At 41.2% G+C, this 19,875-nt stretch overlaps 2 protein-coding genes across 2 annotated transcripts; both read right to left on the bottom strand.

The window, feature by feature from the left end:
• Nucleotides 1-2,693: 2,693 nt before the first annotated feature.
• Nucleotides 2,694-5,426, bottom strand: LOC135671479 (glucan endo-1,3-beta-glucosidase 14-like). The gene is made up of 3 exons (XM_065179631.1): nucleotides 4,937-5,426; nucleotides 3,254-4,293; nucleotides 2,694-3,057 (listed from the first exon to the last, which is right to left on the bottom strand). The coding sequence occupies exons 1-3, from the start codon at nucleotides 5,136-5,138 to the stop codon at nucleotides 2,974-2,976; spliced, it is 1,326 nt and encodes a 441-aa protein (XP_065035703.1). The 5' UTR covers nucleotides 5,139-5,426; the 3' UTR covers nucleotides 2,694-2,973.
• Nucleotides 5,427-7,782: 2,356 nt separating this feature from the next.
• LOC135671478 (calcium-dependent mitochondrial ATP-magnesium/phosphate carrier protein 2-like) lies at nucleotides 7,783-12,062 on the bottom strand. The gene is made up of 4 exons (XM_065179630.1): nucleotides 10,881-12,062; nucleotides 8,472-9,257; nucleotides 8,289-8,379; nucleotides 7,783-8,197 (listed from the first exon to the last, which is right to left on the bottom strand). Exons 1-4 carry the CDS (start codon nucleotides 11,356-11,358, stop codon nucleotides 8,005-8,007), a joined length of 1,548 nt encoding a protein of 515 aa, XP_065035702.1. The 5' UTR covers nucleotides 11,359-12,062; the 3' UTR covers nucleotides 7,783-8,004.
• Between the last annotated feature and the right edge of the window lie 7,813 nt (nucleotides 12,063-19,875).

Below are 19,875 nucleotides of genomic sequence, written 5' to 3'. Positions count from 1 at the left end.
AGGCATGCAGATTTCCCGTGACAGGAAAAACAAGAAGATTTGGTTGTCACAGGAGAAATACATCGAGAAGGTATTGAAAAGATTTAGTATGAGCAATGCTAAGCCAGTTGGTTCTCCTCTTGCAGGTCACTTTAAGTTGTGCTCAGAACAGAGTCCGTCAAGTGATGAGGAGAAGGAGAAAATGCAAAAGGTTCCTTATGCTTCAGCAATTGGAAGTTTAATGTATGCAATGGTATGTACGAGGCCAGACATCGCATATGCAGTGGGTGTTACTAGCAGATTTCTTGCAAATCCAGGCAAAGAGCATTGGGCAGCAGTGAAGTGGATTTTTAGATATCTCAGAGGGAGCTCTAAGGATTGTTTAAGCTTTGGAGGTGGACCACCTGTGTTAATAGGTTACACAGATGCAGATATGGCAAGAGATATAGATACGAGGAAATCTACTTCAGGTTATGTACTTACTTTTGCAGGGGGAGCTGTGTCATGGCAATCCAGGTTGCAAAGGTGTATTGCTCTCTCTACCACAGAAGCAGAATATATTGCTGCTACAGAGGTATGCAAAGAAATGTTATGGATGAAAGAATTCTTACAAGAATTGGGGCTGAAACAGGAAAATTATGTGGTGCATTGTGACAGCCAAAGTGCCATCCATTTGTGTAAGAACCCAATGTTTCATTCCAAGTCAAAGCATATAGATGTCAGATACCACTGGATTCGAAATGTATTTGAAGAGAAGCAGTTGCAGCTTCAGAAAATTCATACAGATGACAAAGGAGTAGACATGTTGACGAAGACCTTACCAAAAGAAAGACAGGAGATATGCCGACAGTTGGTCGGCATGGCTTCACATTGAGGAGTCATGGGACAGCCTCCCTTATGGGCTGAAGGGGGAGGTTGTTGGGCTGATGGCCCATATTCAGCCCATGTGGGCTTTATCAGCCCACAGCCCACACCCCCTCTTAACCTAACCCGAATTAAGATTAAGGGGGTGTGGTGGCTACGTTTTAGAGGCAGATTAAAGCTATAAAAAGGCAACAACGAGGCAGATCTTTGGAGCCACGAGATTCCAAAGAGAAGAAGGAGAACAAGGCAGAAAAGGAAGAGAAAGAAAGGGAAGAAGACAAGGACAACGCAGAGAGACTGTTCTCAATCATCTAGCAGTGTTCTCATCTCAGGTTAGATCAAATCTACAGTAGGCTCTTGCTGTGATTACTTGGGAGTTTTAGATATTGTGGGCAGTGACGTGATCCTTGTATCCCAGTTATTCTCTTGTGGTTGTCGCTAGGGTTTTGGGCAAGAGATTGAGATTTGTACATTCATTATTCTCATAGTGGATTATCTCTAGTTTGCCCCGTGGTTTTTACCCTTCACATTGAAGGGGTTTTCCACGTATATCTTGGTGTTCTGTTTGATTGTATTTCCATTTTATTCCGCTGCGTATTTTGGTCTTCTAGTATTTGTTCCTATACAAAGGTTATTCCTGTTTATATCCCCATCATCAGAAGCATAAGAAGTATTTCAGAACATATCAAAGAACAAATACAAAATAGAAGCTCAAACATCGCATTTGATGTTGCATACATTTCATTCTTATCCAAAGCACATATAGAAGCATATAACCAAAGCTTTAGATATCATATCAAACAGATATAAGGTGAAGTGGGATCCCAAACATAATCTTCCATGTTTATATATTCATTATTCTTATAGTGGATTATCTCTAGTTTACCTCATGATTTTTACCTTTCACGTTGGAAGGTTTTTCTACGTAAATCTTGGTATTTTATTTGATTATGATTCCATTTAATTTCGCTGCGTGTTATGACCTGCTAGTATTTGTTCATATACTTCTGTCTTATATCCCATCATTTAATTTCGAAATAATTATGATATTTCGAAAATCTTAACTATCATCGAGGAAAATTTTAAAGTATGTATCTGAAATACAAAACGGTGTTTTGGACCTGCATGTATGACCAAGTTTTAACTTTCGTACAGTGCTAGAATCGCTTAAGAAGCGTTTAATAGGACCTCTAATTTTACATTTGGCTTTATGCATGTCAGATGATCAATGACTGATCGAGTTTACCCGCAAGCTTTGAACAATTATATCGAGTAATAATATATGACATCATATGGAACTTTTATAATCTGCCAAAAGAGTTGTATTTAACCATCATCTCTATTTTCTTTCGCATGAAGCCTCAAATAAAAATAAGGTATCCTAATTTTATATTCTATGTAAAGACTAGAGAATTTTTTGGAAAGCGTGGATCCATGAATGCCCAAGAAAATATGCATAGCTAATTTCAATGTGTCAATAGAATCTTTAATTTTCATGTACATAAATTTAATTTTCATTTATCGTTAGAACTCTATTAGTTTAACTGATTACTGATTAACCTTTCGTTCATCATCATACGATCAACATAACATCATTAGCTGTTGATTAGCCTTTGGTGTTATATATATATATATCATGCGACATAGGGGTATTTGGCTGAATTTTGTCGGGTATGCTTGTAGAATCTCCTCCAATGTATGTGGCCAATATCCTTTTCTTTATGCCATTCAATTTATCGCTCACTTCAGATGATCAATGAACGATCAATGAAAGAGTTATTATAAAAGCGTTATCATAAGCATCCCAATAGTGAGTGAAGAGCTTCAGCGAATATGATTGCCGACATTGATTGAAAACAATGAAACAATTACTTATTTCTCATCTTACAATGTTCATAAAAAAACTTGTGTCTATTAGTATAGAACTAAAGAGCGCACTGAGATACTTGATCCAACTAATGAACGGCATTGGAATATCAATGGAAACCAGCTACTTCATGTCCTAAATCATTTAGAGACTTTGTACCTACACAATTCTCGTGAGCAGGAAATGCACATGGTAGATAGTACAGGAGGTAAGAGGATCCAACAAACGCTGTCCAAGTCCAGTCTTCTTCTTGTCTTGTCAAACTAAATCATCAGAGCTAGAATAACCATTACGTAACATGTGAGAACCATGGCAGATGGTCCTAGGCAACTTCGTGTACGAATTCTCTGCGATCGTGCCACCCAAAGTAGAATGTTAGTCGATTCAAGCCAGCAGCTTCTAATTAATGAATTCACAGGGAAAAAAAATACTGCTAAATTAATCATGCCTCAGTTATCGTTTATACTAATTAATACAATATTGTTTATTCTCAGTTCCAAAAAGCAGAAGCATATTACTAAGAAGAATCCAAGAAACTGATACCGTGAGTGACAAGAGAGATGGAGATGCACTGGAAGGCTTCAGGCCATGTAAGCCAATATTGTAGGATATGCTCCCGTCGGCCTTGAATAGCCCGTAGTGCTTCTCAGAACTCGGTCCTGGCTTTAAATCCTCATTAAACAAAGCAAAAACATAAGCCTTAACCACCATCTTTGGCCTCCGTGGAGTTCCTTTCTTCTTGAAAAGTCGTTTCCGGAGATTAAAATTGTAAGTCCTTGCATTCTGAAGAGTGGCTCCAGCTTCATTTTCATCCCCACCGGATGCCCAACCTGTCTCCGAAACCCGGACTTCCATCTTGTCATAACCGGCGGCTTCGAGAGCAGCATAAGCTGCATCTATTTGAGCATCGAACATGTTGTCATAGTGCAGGCCAGTCTTCGCATCATGGATTCCGGCGTTCGACCGGAAAAGAGCATAATTGATATCGATATGCTCAGGATCACTTTTGTAAGCTAAAAATGGATATGCATTGATATAGAACGGACTACCGATCTGCGAAAAGAAATCCAAGATGGGCCTCATGTAGACGAGGACATCTTCTCTGAAAATGCAAGATGAGGGAGGGAAGGAATTAGCGAACACAGCCGCGGAATGTGGCGTTGACACCTCGATATCACCCGCCAATTTAAGCCTGTCGAGGGCATTGTACACATTTTTTGCGGCACCCAAAAGAGCTCCTGCCAGTTCTTCATCTGTGCCTCCTAAAACTTCGTTCCCGATTGCAATTCCTGTGATGTGGGTGTCCGGCAGAAATGGCTGCACATTTTCCTTGATCCAACTCATAGCATGATCTTCGTACACACTAATGTCTTTTAGATACTCATTGCCGATGGCCACGATCAGTTCGAGCCCAGACCCCTTGAATGCATTGAGCACGCTGTGATCCGCATCGTAGATTCTCACATTCCTTATCTTTGCTAATTTCAAAAGTGTGACGACGCTTTCAGGTGGAGGAAGATTGTCAGCAATCCTGCCATAGTTTATCCCATAGGTTCCAGTAAATGCCTCAACCTTCAGTGGGCCTTCATATCAACAGAAACAGCATGCTTACTAACACAACATTTTTTGTGCCTATATTATTATTATTATTATTATTATTATTATTATTATTGTATGACTCTCATATTTCAACCCTCGATAGAATCATGTTATTAAATTCATTAGCGGACTTTTATAAATTTCGGTTGGATGAAAAAACAAATAAAATTACATTTTGGTGTTTTAAAATATCAAAAGTACCAAAAGGAATAATTGGAAAATGAATGATAAACCAAAAATAAAATGCAAACTGTCATGAGAGAAGATTAAACGGTTCCTAATATGATCAAAAAGCAATCAGCGTTAACATGGAAAGAGTGATGTCAGATGAAAGGTATAATAAAGGAGAAGAGCAGGAGAAGAAAGAATGGAAGCTTTTATGATTGTCTAGTACGATGGAAAATAATAAGGCAGAATTCAACAAGGATTGATAAGAGGTTTCAAGGAGTGACGGGATCATGAGGATTTAACGGAGCAAGTTGTACAATCGAAACAAAAGAGAAAAAAAATCAATTGTTTATAGCAAATTAAAAAGTCCTGATCGATCAAAACTGGGGGATGCAATCGCCTTTAACCAACCGAAGAGAGGGTAGCTTGGGAGTGGGCACGGGAGGTGCAAAAGCTTACCATGATGCGAAAGGGAGAAGAAGACGAGGCACCAGAAGAAGAGCGGAGATCGAGAATCCCGCATGCTTTCCTTAGCAATAGGCAGCGGAGGGGCGTCGTAGCCGCACGAGGACGAGGAGGAGACGGCGATGAGAACTGCAGAGGTTTCGGAGGAGGATGCCATGTGTAGCAACAATGGGATGCTTGCTTTATCTGGGGGCATGCCATAGATCAGATTCTTGGCCTCCAGCCGCCACCAGCACCACGATACGCCGTCGAAAGGAAAGCAAAGAACCAAAAGCAGCAGGGATTGATGGATGGATGGATGGAGAGAAGTAGAAGGTAGAAGGAGAGAGATCGCGACTGAAGCAATCCGACCAAAGGAATCGATTCCTTGGGCCTAACCAATCTCTCGGCATGTCTCTCTTCCTTTGATTCCCACTTCGGAGCAAGGGAGGTAACTACCAACCGTCACAGGAGGAGGGGATGCCCCACAGACCATCGGGGCCACGCTATCTTCTACGAGTCACCAGCCCTCGTTCCCTTGCCTTCCTCATATGGCTGCAGCATGTTGCTGAGGATTTTGTGGATCTATTATTATATTACTTATGGTTACATTGTGCATCTCCTTTAACTCCCACTGTTAGTAAAGGAAAAAAAAGTTGTCGTTACAAGATGTCAATCACAAAGTAGAGTATCTATTGGAATTTTTTTTCGTTTTGAGCCTAGATGACTAAATCCGGAGCTCAACCGTCCATCGAATGTGTTCTTCAGGGCAAAGATGTAAAAGAAAAGTTGGATATTGCATTTGCAAAATTAATGTATGATTGTTTCATTACTGTTAATGTTGTTACAAAGGATCCAACTTTCATAATCTACGTAGTTATCTATTAGGAAAACATGTATTCAACAGCGTTAAATATACTCTTGGAAGCTATATTGTCAAGGACAACCAGTTTCCTTCTTGGATTTGCTTTTTCAGCTAGCGAATCTGCGCTGCAATAATACCAAAAAAAAAGTGATCAACAGCTAAATAAAATACATAATTTCATTGGCATCAATTGGGCAAAAACAAAAAAAATGAGTTTAGAGACTATTTATCGTAAAGGTTCCATGGTTTAAATCATAAATGTTAGCAAGTATTGCATCTAACTTCATGGTAGCAACCAGCCTCGGTGGAGCCACATATAAACTCCTTTGAATATGAATCTACACTTGGATGGCATCATTACTATAATAAAATCTTTCTTGAATCATGATTGAGACCTTTTGGAAGTCCTTCTGAAAGTGGTCTTCTTGTTGCATGAGGAGACTAGCAAAGGCATAAATAAGAAAGGAAACTGGAGTTGCAAGGATTCAGGTTACTGTGTACAAAAAAAAGGTTCTCTCAACGGTAAAAATTTCACCACCAACATCAATCGAACAAATTTCTTTTAAGCATTAAAGACAAACACCACAAGACAAACACAGTGATGCATAAGCCTCTTCTCATAGTGGAACAAAACACAGTAAGTGAATAGAAACTCTGGAGTGATATATGGTGCACAAAAGACCCAGCCAAAATTTCCAATATCAACCTGTCGGATACCAGCATCAACACGTTATCAGAATGCTTAGGCAATGAGGTCCACAAACAGAAAACTGGAAGCACACAGATGGCTATGCTTAATGAACATGTTAATTTGACCCTCGGCAAAACGAATGACTTTAAACTATCCATTCTATCCCACGTGTCCTAATTAAGGAGATCTAAGATTCTAATAGTTGCTCTTGATAAAATATAGAATGACTATGTTATTGTCTAGCCATTAGACTTATGAATACCAGACGAAATATTTTCTCAGCAACAAGCCTTCCTTTCTTCTCTCTCCTCCCCTTTTTCTGTTCCTATGAAATTATCACTTTTTGTCTATAACTATTTGACAATGATTCAGCCATAGTTCTCCATAGAAATTTCAATCAGAAGTCAGTCACAAGTTCCTTAAGAGTTGAAATCCATCAAAATAATGTAACCACTAGATGATGCTATTGCATTATAGCACGGCAATCCTACACGAGACCCCAATTGGTCATCTTCTATGAGGTCTTCAAAATGGTGATTGTTAAATTAAAACTACATGACACATTGAGATGCAAATTGATTGAGCAAACACAAAGTTCAGAGCTCGTTATTTTTGTCAAAGTGATATAAACTGAAGAACATCCTGATACCAAAAGATATCCTGATATCATGATCTGACCAACTGAAGAAAGATTGGAAGATGCATTGAAGATTAAATCCATCAAGAGCGAAAGGGTTCACTGTAAACATTTAGATCTATTTATCCAAAAATAAAAAGTTATGTTTCCTTTCTAAACAATAGTAAAATCAAAGACAGCAATTAATTAGAAAACAAAGTCAAGCTACAGATTTTCACCATAAACTTAGGGAAAATGAAATCCACATTCTAATGCTATGTCGTCTGTTTTACATGAGCATTATGCTGCAATATGTGAAAGAAGCATAGTCTAGTGTCAAAGTTTTTGAAATACCAAAGAGATCAAAGCACCAATCTGAATCCATTTGCTGCATGACCTATCGATTCTAGTATGACTTGTAAGCACATGAAATTGGGAATAGTTTCCCTCAGAATCTCACTTTTCCATCCTACTAGAGACATTTAGAATGTCAAAAGCGTATTACTGATAAGAGATGGTCTAAAAATTTAATCTCTCTACACAGTCAGAGGCATGCATCTAAAAGTCAGTGATAAGATAACACTTCAGGTAAGTAAGATTGACACTTCAGGTAAGTAAGATTGAGTGGCATGTACTGATAATAACTTTTGTCAAAAAATAATGTAAGCTACAAAGAAAGGAACAGTACCTGAACAGGCTAGCTCATGAAGCTCATTCTTATTAACTCCAAAAAGCATTTTAAAAAGAGTTGTTCAGACAATCTTCACCATGTGAAGGAAAAAATACCATGACACAGTTGAAACAATTATTCGACCTACTCAATCTGTAATCTTCTCCTCTTCATCATCATCATAAACTTTATAGTCAGTCATGTCAATGATCACGGAAATTAAGCAAAACTAAACAATTGCCTAATCAAGAGTTAGACTCTTTTTCATAGTCTCATAAACTAGATAAGTAATACTAGCAGATGGTACTACTTTGAGCAGATTCGGAAAAATCCCTTTGTAGAATCCTGAAAATCCTTCATTTCGAAGAGTTTTCCAGAACACATCAGACATTCCATTATAAGCGGTAGATGTATTGGTGCACTGGGCTTGCATTCTGCAAGTAAATAGTAGATTTAACATTATTTAAAGTTATAAACAAATGTGCATTAACTATAGAAGACTACGACAATGTAATCATCAACTACCTTGTTCTGATAACCTGCAAAGGGTAAACACATGTTGCTCCAAGAGCCCCTGAGATAGTTCCACAACCAAGTTGCACAAGCGGACCAGGCTCTACACGATAGCATTTGAGACTACTAGGTCAGATTGCAGAAAGCAAATTATAGAGAAATGTGAAAAAGACCAAATATTAAAAAAGAGCTTACCACTATCCTTCAGAATGTACGTTCTAGACATATCTTTCAATGTCTCATATGCAGTAAGATCTATACCAGCATATGGAATAATTCCAAGAAGCGATGGGACAAGCCCTCTATAGAAAGCTCGAGGCCCTTCATGAACCCATATGTCTTTTGTCAAAGTAGCAAGATTGGGAACTTTACCACCTTCACAGGCATAAGTCTGCAGCCGTGTTTTCACAAGATCTAGTGGATAAATAGCAGTTTGTGCCACCGCACCTGCTAAACCACCAGCGGTCAGACGCCCAGATGCACCAATATCACTCTTCTCTTCACCTTTGGTTTTGACAATGAAATCTTTTAGCATTTCAAATGTATAAAATTTAATTGCACTTTCAGGTGCAACCTTCATCACATTTAAACCATTCCCTCTGAAAAAACCCAGGAAATGCCCCTCTCTCCATATGTCTTTTATTGCAGGCACAATACGTGCTTGTGTTGTCTGTACTTGCAAAACTACCTTAAGACGATCAAGAGGAGCAGTAGCCGTACGAGAAGCTGCTCCAGCTACCCCTCCTGCAATCAAGTATTGGCTTGCATTTACATGTTTACTTATCCCTTCTGGGATAGCGGCTTGTTCACCAATATCCACAAGACAAACCCTTTCCCAGTACTGATAGATGTTCTCAATTGTTGCTTCATGTGGGTAGAGCAGCAGAAAATCTCTCCATTCCTCAAAAGTTATAATCCCATTATTATCCTTATCCACATGCTCCACAAAACGGGCAAGTTCCTCATCATCAATCTCAATTCCTGAGGAAGAGAAACGAACAGGCCTTATATAGTAAAAGAAAATGCTGAACGCATTATAGAAAAGCGATTACAAAAGAAGCATTCACAGTATAATGGAAAGATGAAAAATATGCCTAGATGATCTTATATGCTTCTAATCGTCAAAATGCTCATGTCCGCTGATTCGAAAAACTGTGACAGCCATGATCAGATAACTAATGAACTCTGTTTATGAAAATCAAAGGAAACTGTCTGAACTTTCTTAGAATTGACATTGCTAATGGAATATCGGAGCAAACTATCTTGACCTCACTCAATAAAAAATGAACAGAAACCTCATTCGCTTGAACATGGAGTGGGTAAACAAGCTACGCAGATCTCTTTTACCTCCCCACCAATGCACCCACAATAATAAGTCTTGCTTCAGAAGAGCACAATTTCGATATTGGAGAGAAGAAAATGAAAAATGCAAGTAAACTTACAGTTAAACCCTGCCTTCATTCTCATCTTGGTACTCTTGAACTCTGTATTTATCTCAATTCAGATTTTTCTCCTCCAAATAACTCGTAAAACTTCATGAATTTATACATTCCAAGCATGGTTACCAAATCTTCTAATGATAGTAATTTCTTCTTATACCTACCTACAAGAAGCTCCCCTTCCTCCAATTCATTCCATATCCTTGCTTTCATTCAACTTTATCGATTTTCTACAGGTTTTTAAAAGTTCCACGGCTTTTTACAAACCTGTTTCAATGCAGAAAGCCTACAACAAATTACATGCAATGCAGCCCACTCATAACTGCTAATGAAGTCATGATAGCACGCAAATGATATATGTAAGTGGTTTAATGCAAATCTAATCCAAATATGATCATGAAATCCCAGCTGACAACAAGTTTCAGATAAATAAGCCATGGGCCCTGAATATTAAGGCCAGACATCTGTCTTCTCTCACCAGCATGCACACAGACTAAAATATAGCACCACAATTTGAATGATCTCCCATCCCAACACGTATTGCCCTAGAAGAACCATCGATCATAAAAATGTAATGAGCATTTCTTCAGGTGCAATGACAACCACTAGGAACAATAATTCACAACCAAGCATAACAATAATAATCTGTCGAAGTCAAACAAAAGACACAGGCACCATGCATATCACATAAAATCTGTTTGCTAAACCTCTGTCCTTATACTACGTTGATTCAATGTGAAAAAAATGCGAAAGGACAAGGGAAAACAATTAACAGAAATCGAGGTCAAAATCAACAGTTCAATAATCGGAACAGAAAGAAAATGGGAAGTGAAGAAATGTCATTGTCACTGTTGACATTGAAAGCCCGAAACAGATGCTCGCAAAACATGTCTAGAAAAAAGATGATGAACCACAGATATCAAAAAGATGATCATCAGATTTAGGATGCCAAAGTCATCAAACATCTTATGGCTAAAATTGGTCTATTTATGAAGAAATATTTGACACCAGTGTTATGTAAACTAACCGAGAATCTAGAAATCTTGGTACCGCACAGATAATATGCTTCCCATAAAGCTCATTCGACATGCGTTGCAGACTCCTGTCTTATTTGGGGGGCAAGAAAAGAATGTAGCAGAACAACAGAGTGGACAATTAATTTTACCTGCCTTGATAAGTGCATCCCAGAGCTCCTCCGGCAAGATGCAACCGTTATGCTCGACGTCAATGGCCTGGAAGATGCGGTAGAGCTCAAGCTCCTTGTCGTCCATGTAGCGCCGGAACTCCTGGTAGTCGACACGGCCGTCCCGGTTGGCATCGCACACCTTAAGGAGATCCCTGGCGTACTTGTACTCGGTAGGGATACGAAGGGCGGAGAGGCCGGCCTCGATCTGAGCGTAGTCGAGGTGGCCGACGCCAGCCGCATCGAAAAAGTTGAAAAGGCTCCGGATCCGGACTTCTCTCTCCTCCTTGGTCTCGCGCAGAGCCAGGAGAACGTGGTCCATGGACACTGGCCCCGGCTTCTTCACAGGATTACAACCGCCCGGGCGCCGCTGCTGCTCTCCATCGGCCGCTGGCGCTGTCGCCTCCATCTTTGTGGGGAAGCCAATTCGGTGCTCCACCGCCTTGGCCGCGCCGGACATCTGCCGCCACTAGTTTGGGGAATCAGTAGATAAGGTCGATCCGGGGAGGGGTGGTGGACCGCATCCCCTAACTCAATTCGGGGAGGGGGAGGAGGTGGCTGGAGAGGAGATTGGGCGGAGAAGAAGAGAGTTTACCTAACAAATACTAAATGATGAACGAACGGAAGTATGTCGGAATCAGATGCATAACCCCAATTTTAATCGTAAGATGGGATGCCCATCTAACGAATTGATGGACGGGAGGTCATACGTTCGAATCAGAATGCACGCCCAAATTCTATTCGTGCTCGGAGAAGGATTCGAGAGGAGGAGGACAGAAGGGAAGAAAAGAGCACAAATTGGGGCGTTGGGAGGCAAGGCCGAACAAAAGGAATCGGCAAGGATCGGAGAGGCAGGGTAATACGAAAGAGAAGTTGGCGATCGATCGGCAGAAGCGGAACACGAGGTGAGGAGATTGGATCGGGAGATGGAACATGGAGAAAGAGAAGGCTCTCTCCTACCTATTGCCTGTTGGTAACGAATGGTAGCAGTGCCCTCCCTCCTCTCTCCCGTGTCAATATGATACTTGAATCAGTCTGTACTCGGCCAGATGGTGCAGTGTCGGACGGGGACTGGCGGAGGTGAGGAAGAGAAGAACGGAAAGGAGATGGAAGTGGAGAAGAAAAAAGAGATAAGAAACTCACTCCAATATATTTTTATATATTAATATGATTTCTCATTCCGCTTTTTGGGGTTTGGGGAAGGAATATATTCGTTCAAGTTCATACGTGTAGCCTATAATACAGATCGCTCGTGTGGTAAGGCTCCGTGGCATCTTCTCTTCCTTTTAGTTGTCCAAAAATAAATGCATTTTTAGAGTGAGTTTTGATAAAAAATACTTTTTAAAAAAAAATCAACGTGTTCGAAGTATTTTTTTTTTTAATCTTTTTCACCAAGGGAATATATTCAAAAAGAAAAAAAAAAAGTAGAGTCATCTTTTACTTTTCAAACACAAATACTGACATGCATTTCACGTTCTATACTTTGATTAGAGCGAGCAGAGTGGGAGGCTTGAAGCACGTTCCTCCTTTCCCGTGTCGCAAAATCTATGGCATCTATCTAAGTTCGTTTAACCCATTCGAACGAGTTGATGGTGATTAATCGTTTTCATAATCTACAGTGACAATTCCGATATTCTTGACGCTGGAAAAATCAACATGGAGCAAAAATCTTGGGTGTGTGCATTCATATCAATCCACTTCATCTAATATCCAAATTTATTTAAAATAACTTGATGTGCCTGCGTGTCACATTAAGCATCAGCATCAGAGGTATTGGGACGACAAACTATCACATCGGTAAAAGCATAGTAATTGGGCATCATCACAACTTAAAAGCTTATGTTATTTAAGCTACTATATTCATTTAAAAGTTACTTCTTGGCTAAAGGTTTGAGTTAACTGGGACCGGAAACAAGGATACATTGCCTGCAAATAGAAACTTAACTTGACAGACTATAAGGCCTATCGCCTCAGACAGTCTCTCTGTGTTGGGCAGAAAACTACACACACTTATTAAAAAAAATGACAGAAAAAAAAAAATAAAGAGAACGCAGACTATTCTCAATTTATTGATATAATCCTTGTATCCTAATTATTATTTTAAAATTATTACTTAGATTTTGAATAAAAAATTATAAGATTTATATATTTATTATTTTTATAGTGAATTATCTCTGATTTATCTTGTGATTTTTATCCTTCTTTATGTATATTCCCAAACTATCTAAACATTTTATCTCTAACCCTCCTGTCACAAATAGTTCTCCGTTACACTTAACTTAAACAATCATCTTAGAAACATTTTGATCTTACAGACAACATTCCACTGCCATCGAATTTACAATTTATGACACCTAATCATGTTAAACTACCACGCCGGTGCGTGATGCTTCGACAAGGTTTTGAGTTGTCAAGCAGCATGTTGTATTGCTCCCTCTCCTGGATATTTTCTGCCACTGTTTTATCTATGTAGTCACAAAGTTTGAAGAGAACCAAAAGATACTTACGAAAAACACTAAAATTATTATTCACTCCAATGATTTTTGGTACATGATGAAACATCAAATCCTACGCTAGTTGATGGTATGATATATAAAATGATTAGAACCAGGAACAAATGTAATAAATATGTAAATAATGCTCTATGGTATTAAGAAATAAATATCTCTGATTTGATTTGATATATATGATCTCTTGAATATGATTTAATTTCATGATATGTATGATCTTAATAAATATGATTTGATATTTATAATACATGTAATCATGCTCTCGTAAGACTGATACTCTTATTGAAGAAAGCAACCTGAAATCTAAGTAAGAGAAATTAAGACTTTAATAGAAATTTTATGTGCATAGGGTCTATCATGTATGACATGCTATGTACTAGGCCTAATATAGCGCATGCTCTGAGTGTCACGAGTAGGTATCAGGCGGATCCAGGCTTGGAGCACCGGAAAGCAGTAAAGTGTATCCTTAAGTACTTGAGAAGGACTAAGGATATTTTACTAGTATATGGAGGTAGTAGCCTTAAGGTTGAAGGCTACATAGACTCAAGTTTTCAGTTTGATGTCGATGATAGCAAGTCGAATTTAGGGTATGTGTACACCTTGAATGGAGGAGCAGTGTGCTGGAAGAGTTCCAAGCAAGATACTACTGCTGACTCGACCACATAGGCGGAGTACATTGCTGCATCAGATGCAGCAAAGGAGGGAGTTTGGATGAAGAAGTTCATCACAAATTTGAGAGTCGTGCCAAGTAGCGAGGAGCCGATCTCCTTATATTGCAACAACAACGGGGCGATTACTCAAATAAGGGAACCCGGGTCTCATCAGAAGTGTTCTGAGGAGATTCCAACTTATTAGAGAGATCGTAACCCGAGGAGATATAGGTGCCCAACAAGCCAATCACATGAGTGATGGCACGTGTGACTTGATACAGAATCTTTTTGCTGATTATATTTTAGCGTATATCACTTTATAACTATTATATATATATATATATATATATATATATATATATATATATATATATATATATATATATATATATATATATATATATATATATATATATATATATATATATATATATATATATATATATATATTGTGATGTCCTTGGATTTGTGCAATAGGAATCGGTTCGTGATGAGATCACAATAATGAGATCAATTCACCTTTAAACACATATCCTAAATAATCCCGATCACAGGTTACTCGAGAGGGACATCGTGATAACCGGACAGATTGGTGTTCTGTATACCCATCCATTTGATGGATGCAACTGGTCTCATAGTTGCTCGTGTAGGGACACTAGGAATACAGTACAGGTGCTCATTGGAGAATGAGTTCACTGATTGATCCGCTTACGGAATGCTGGATGGTTGATGATGCCTTATTGTCAGACAACGATTCCGTAATCCTAGTGGTGTATCTGGTCCTTAGACTTGAGACACCAAGGATGTCCTGTATGAGTGCTTCATTCTTTGATACCAGACTTATAGGTTTGACTGTCCCAGATCTAGTACAACTGGTCATTGGGAGTGGTAGTCGACCTTACGAGGGCTATTGAGTGTCGATAGAGGATCATCCACTCTCGACATCATGAGAGGAATATCCCATGTGTTCTTGCTCAGACAAATCCCTGGCTAGGGTCATTCGGGTTGAGAGAGAAAGAGTTCTCTGGGAGAATTCGATTAGAGTGAGACTCGAGTAGAAACCGTATGGGTCTGACAGCACCATGCTCGATATACGGTCTCTGGGATATTAGATGGATGAGGGACTATAGGTACACGGTAACTGAGGACAGACATGTCCAATGGATTGGATTCCCCTGTATCGTATAGGGACTACGGCGTAGTGGCCTAGTACGTCCATAGTCGATGAGTCGAGTGAATTATTACAGAGATAATAATTCACTGAGTTAGAAGAAGTTCTGACAGGTACGACTCACGGCCAGCTCGATATTGGGCCTAAAGGGCAACACACATATGGTAGGCATTGCGATGAGTAGAGGTTCGGATATGAGATATCCAACGGACCCCTTATCTTATTGGATGTAGATCCAATACCCACTAGAGGAGGACCCATTAGAGTTTGACAGGGGACCTCTATAAATAGGAAGGATTTAGAGCCTCATAGGCTAGAGCCTTTGCTTGCCTCTCCTATTCTCCTCTCCCTCTCCACCTCAGAGCAGGCTTGGAGTTTTGAGAAGTGTCGTCGCAGCCCTGCTATGTGGATCACCGCTAGAAAGGAGGACGCTTAACCTCCTTCACTCTCTCCTAAGGATCTGCAAGAAAATAGGGATATACGATCTCCCTATGTAATACAATATACTCTATACGCAGTTTTAAGTTTCGCGGATTTTGCGTACCAATCTTCGCACGACGACGAACATCTCTTTGGGAATCGGGGATTTTATTTTCTTGTCCTTCCGCTGCGCATGTGATATCGCCCCCAAGATTTCCCAACAGGAGGTTGTGCCATGACGGTGCCACCTATTAGGTCACTATTTGGGCATTTCATTAGGCCCAACACAGTCCATACATGGGCCCAAATGGCCCCTAATTGGGTTGGCCTAATTCCAATTCCAATAATATGCTAACTATGAAATTTAAGATATTTACTAAGCTAAACAAGTCCGTAAGTCTAGGTTTCTTCCGGCGAGCTTCTAGTGATCTTCTGGCGAACTTCTAACAATCTCTCGGTAATGTTCCAGCGAACTCCCGGTAAGCTCCTGGACTTCATGACGATCTTCTTAGCGAGTTCTGATGAGCCTCTTTGGCAAGCTCTTGGACTTCTCAGACAATTTCGGTGGAACTTCCGACGAACTCTCGAACTCCCAATGAAATCATGCTCTTGACTCCGGGACTTCATTTTGCTTTATACCTTGCTATCGTAGTTAATCATGTACACATAAAACCTACTTCGATCTAAACAATTATTATAAAGCAAATCAAGTATTGTCCGACATGTCATTGGTTTATCGGTGCTTCGTCCGAATCTTCGGCGCATCGTCCTCTCTTACGGCCTATTGCCCAATCGGTCAATTGACCTCTGCAACTCCGATTTACTTGACTCAATTTTCGCTCTTCTTGGCCCGATGCTCGAACTTATAGCCCAAAGCCTTCTGCTAATATGCCGACCGATCCTTCGGCTTGACGTCCAATCTTCTGACATGTTTTTCTCCGGCCTAACATGATTCTTCTTACTTTAATTGTCTCTCTCTGATTGAAGCATCCTGCATCATTCAAAATGCAGATCAAATCATAAACACTATCAATTGGTTTCATCATCAAAATCTGAGATTCAATATATTGGGTCTCACCTAATGGATCCATTAAAATAGGGATAAAGGAGACTTCTTGGATATCTTATATTTAATTATCTATTCGTCGAGTCATCTGCTATATGTGTGTGACCCTCTAGGCCCAATACTAAGCTGGTCATAAGTTACACCTATCAAAACCCCTTTTTGTTAGGATCAATAGTGGCTCTAAGAGGGGGGGGGTGAATTAGTGCAGTAGAAAATTCTTCGATTTCGTATAAAGTTCATCTCGATTCAAATTGTTCGAAAAGATGTTGAACTTAAAAACTTTCGTAAGAATGTAAGGAGAAGCTCAAGGAGATTTGCAGTAAAGTAAATTTCACAAAAGGAAAAGTAAATCAGAATTTAGAGTGGTTCGGTCAATGAGACCTACATCCACTTCGGATTCTTCCTCCGTCAATGTCACCGGTGTCCACTAAAGGCCTTCCTTCAATAGGCAAAGACCAACCATCTTTTACAACTCTTTCTCCTTTTGTTGGGTTTAGGAGACAGCCCTTATAAGTCTCACTCCTCTTTCTTGGATGGTTACAAGGCTAAGAGAGGGAGAAGGAGAACTCTTCTCACTTTTATAATACTTTTCATACCCCAAACACTTAGAATTTTTCACACATATAATACCACTTTATTACCCTTTCATACAGAAAAGGGTGGGGTATTTATAAGCCCTAATGGCTTCAAATATAGAGCCAAAAAGTGTCTCATCCCGGATTTTCGGGGTACTGGCGGTACCACCGCCATTATTGGGCGGTACTACCGCCTGCAGTTTGACACTAAGCGGTACCACCGCCTAAAAGAGATCGGAGATCGAGCTCTAGTGGTACCATCGCCTAATGGGGCGGTATGTTAGGACTCTTTTTTTTAGCTTTTGAATAATGTTTATTGAGTCAGTTTAGTTCAGTTGTTTATTGAGTCTGTTTAGTTCAGTTAGAGTCGGGTAAAAGTTTATTTAATATTTAATTATTATTAAGAGTCTAAGTCTTGATGGACTTTAGGTAAAACTCTATAAATAGTGATGTAACTTTCTTTAAAACAATCAAGCAATCAATGAAATATTATTCAAGTTTGTTATGACAAACCCTAGGAGACTGATCACCTCAAAGTGATCAAGGAGGTTGATCCCCTCGAAGTGATCAAGGAGGTTGATCCCCTCGAAGCAATCAAGGAGGCCAATCCTCTCGAAGTGATCATTATCATAAGGAGACTGATCCCCTCAAAGTAATCATTATAGCATCCCTATTTTTTCCATTTCTTTAACGATAAGACCTTAGGGTCTTATCATTTGGTATCAGAGCAGGGTACGATAAGACTTTAGGGTCTTATCATTTGGTATCAGAGTAGCGATCCTTGACGTTCTCACTGTAGTATTATCGTAGCTATAAAAAAAAGATAAATTTGTGTGAGGAAGGGTGAATCCGGCAGCCACGAACATCGATCCTTCTCAACCAAGAAGGAACCTCTACGTTTTGGTTAGTGACCATTGTTGCCCATTCTCCACCGTTGTCGCTACTACCCAGCTAGCAGCCGCCACCACCGTTGCTGCCCCCTTGCTGCAGTTACCTTCATCTTCAAAAAATAAAAAAAGAGAGAAGAAGAAGAAGAAGCCACAGCCACCCCTGCTTCCGGCTAGCCCACTCGTCGTCACTGCTCTCCGATCAGTGATCACTGTCGTCGTTGCTTCCCGGCCGAGGGACCACCACTGCCGCCGCTATTGCCTAGCTAACAGCCACCACCACTATCGCTGCCCCCACCCGGCCAACGACCTCTCCTCCTCGCTTCCCCATCTCGCTCGAGCGAGAAGGACCGTCGGTGTCGTTTCCCAGCAAGCGGACCACCTCATCACTGCTTCTACCGTCGACAACGCTGCCCTAGTCCGCCATCGTGTCACCTGCACGCCCCCCCCCCCTTGGGTCGCAGCCACAACCGCCGGTTGCCGCAGCCCCTCCTTGCAGTGGTTGCAGAAATAGAGCTTCCTCTGTTGCCGCAGCCCCTCATCGATCCCAACCAGCGGACCACCCCATCACCGCTTCTACCATCGGTGATGCTGCCCTAGTCCGCCATCGTGCTGCCCCCCCCGCCGCCCCCGCCCCCCCCCCCCCCCTCCCTTGGGTCACAACCGCAGCCACCGGTTGCCTCAGCCCCTCGTCGATCGCAGTCGCGACCCTCGCTGCCTCCTTCTCCACCACCACCGCTGCTTTCTAGCTGCTCAATGATTGTCGGCACTGCTCTCCAACCAGCAACCTCCCCTCCTCGTGGCAACCGAGAAAGGGCCACCACCGCCATTCCTACTAGTGGACCACCCCCTAGCAGCGCCTAGCCTCGATGACCGTTTGTTGCTCCTCACCCTCAACGACCTTGCTCCCAGCTGCACCACCACTGTTACCTCTCAACCCTGGCAGCAACCTTCCCTTCTCGCAGTGATAGAAACAAAGCATTGTTTCTTGTTTCCAGTCGTGCCACCATTGCTTCCTCTGCTTCCGGCTAGCGACCCCTATCGCTGCTGCGCTCCGGCCAGTGACCACCCCTGCTGCAGTCGCCCTCCAGCAGCATACGCAGCAACTGCCTTTGCTGCTCCTCGCCCTCGACGACCTTGCTCCCAACCACACCGTGACACTGTTGCCTCTCAACCCTAGCAGCAACCTTCCCTTCTCGCAGCGATAGAAATAGAGCATTGTTTCCTATTTCCAGCCATGCCACCACTACTTCCTCTACTTCCGGCTAGCGACCACCATCGCCGCTACCCTCTGGCCAATGACCACCACTGCTGCAGCTGCCCTCCAACAGCATATGCAACAACCGCAGCAAGTTCTTGTGCGGCCCTACCTCAAACCCGGCAACGCACACACCGACTCCTCTTTTCAACCTTGGCCGCTTCAACGCCACCCTCCCTCGCTGTTGTTTCCCAACCAGTGGACCAAACCCCTCATCGCTTCTATCGTCGACGATGCTGCCCCCAATCACGCCACCATCGCTGCCTCCCCTTGGGTCATAACTGTTAGGATCGAGAGCACTAAGAGGGGGGGGGTGAATTAGTGCAGCGGAAATCTTTCAGCGATTAAAAATGAAAGCTGCGTTCGTTCAATAAAAACGATTTCGATGTAAAAGCCAATTTTAAGATTACTTAAGATTAAGCGCAGTTTTACTTCTTAAC

The sequence above is a fragment of the Musa acuminata genome, unplaced genomic scaffold, assembly GCF_036884655.1.
Source record: "Musa acuminata AAA Group cultivar baxijiao unplaced genomic scaffold, Cavendish_Baxijiao_AAA HiC_scaffold_1139, whole genome shotgun sequence".
Classification (NCBI taxonomy): Eukaryota; Viridiplantae; Streptophyta; class Magnoliopsida; order Zingiberales; family Musaceae; genus Musa; species Musa acuminata.
Note: the sequence above shows the minus strand (reverse complement) of the source record. Positions and strands in the feature narration are given on the sequence as shown.

What these genes read in the sequence shown, in the direction of transcription:
- LOC135671478 (XM_065179630.1), bottom strand. Translation starts at nt 11,358, where the DNA reads ATGTCCGGCGCGGCCAAGGCGGTGGAGCACCGAATTGGCTTCCCCACA. An exon ending in GTACATTCTGAAGGATAGTG is followed by an intron (nt 8,380 to 8,471) that starts GTAAGCTCTTTT and finishes GCTATCGTGTAG; the next exon opens with AGCCTGGTCCGCTTGTGCAA. An exon ending in TTGCAGGTTATCAGAACAAG is followed by an intron (nt 8,198 to 8,288) that starts GTAGTTGATGAT and finishes ATTTACTTGCAG; the next exon opens with AATGCAAGCCCAGTGCACCA.
- LOC135671479 (XM_065179631.1), bottom strand. Translation starts at nt 5,138, where the DNA reads ATGCCCCCAGATAAAGCAAGCATCCCATTGTTGCTACACATGGCATCC. An exon ending in CTTCTCCCTTTCGCATCATG is followed by an intron (nt 4,294 to 4,936) that starts GTAAGCTTTTGC and finishes GTTGATATGAAG; the next exon opens with GCCCACTGAAGGTTGAGGCA. An exon ending in CATCTCTCTTGTCACTCACG is followed by an intron (nt 3,058 to 3,253) that starts GTATCAGTTTCT and finishes GCACGATCGCAG; the next exon opens with AGAATTCGTACACGAAGTTG.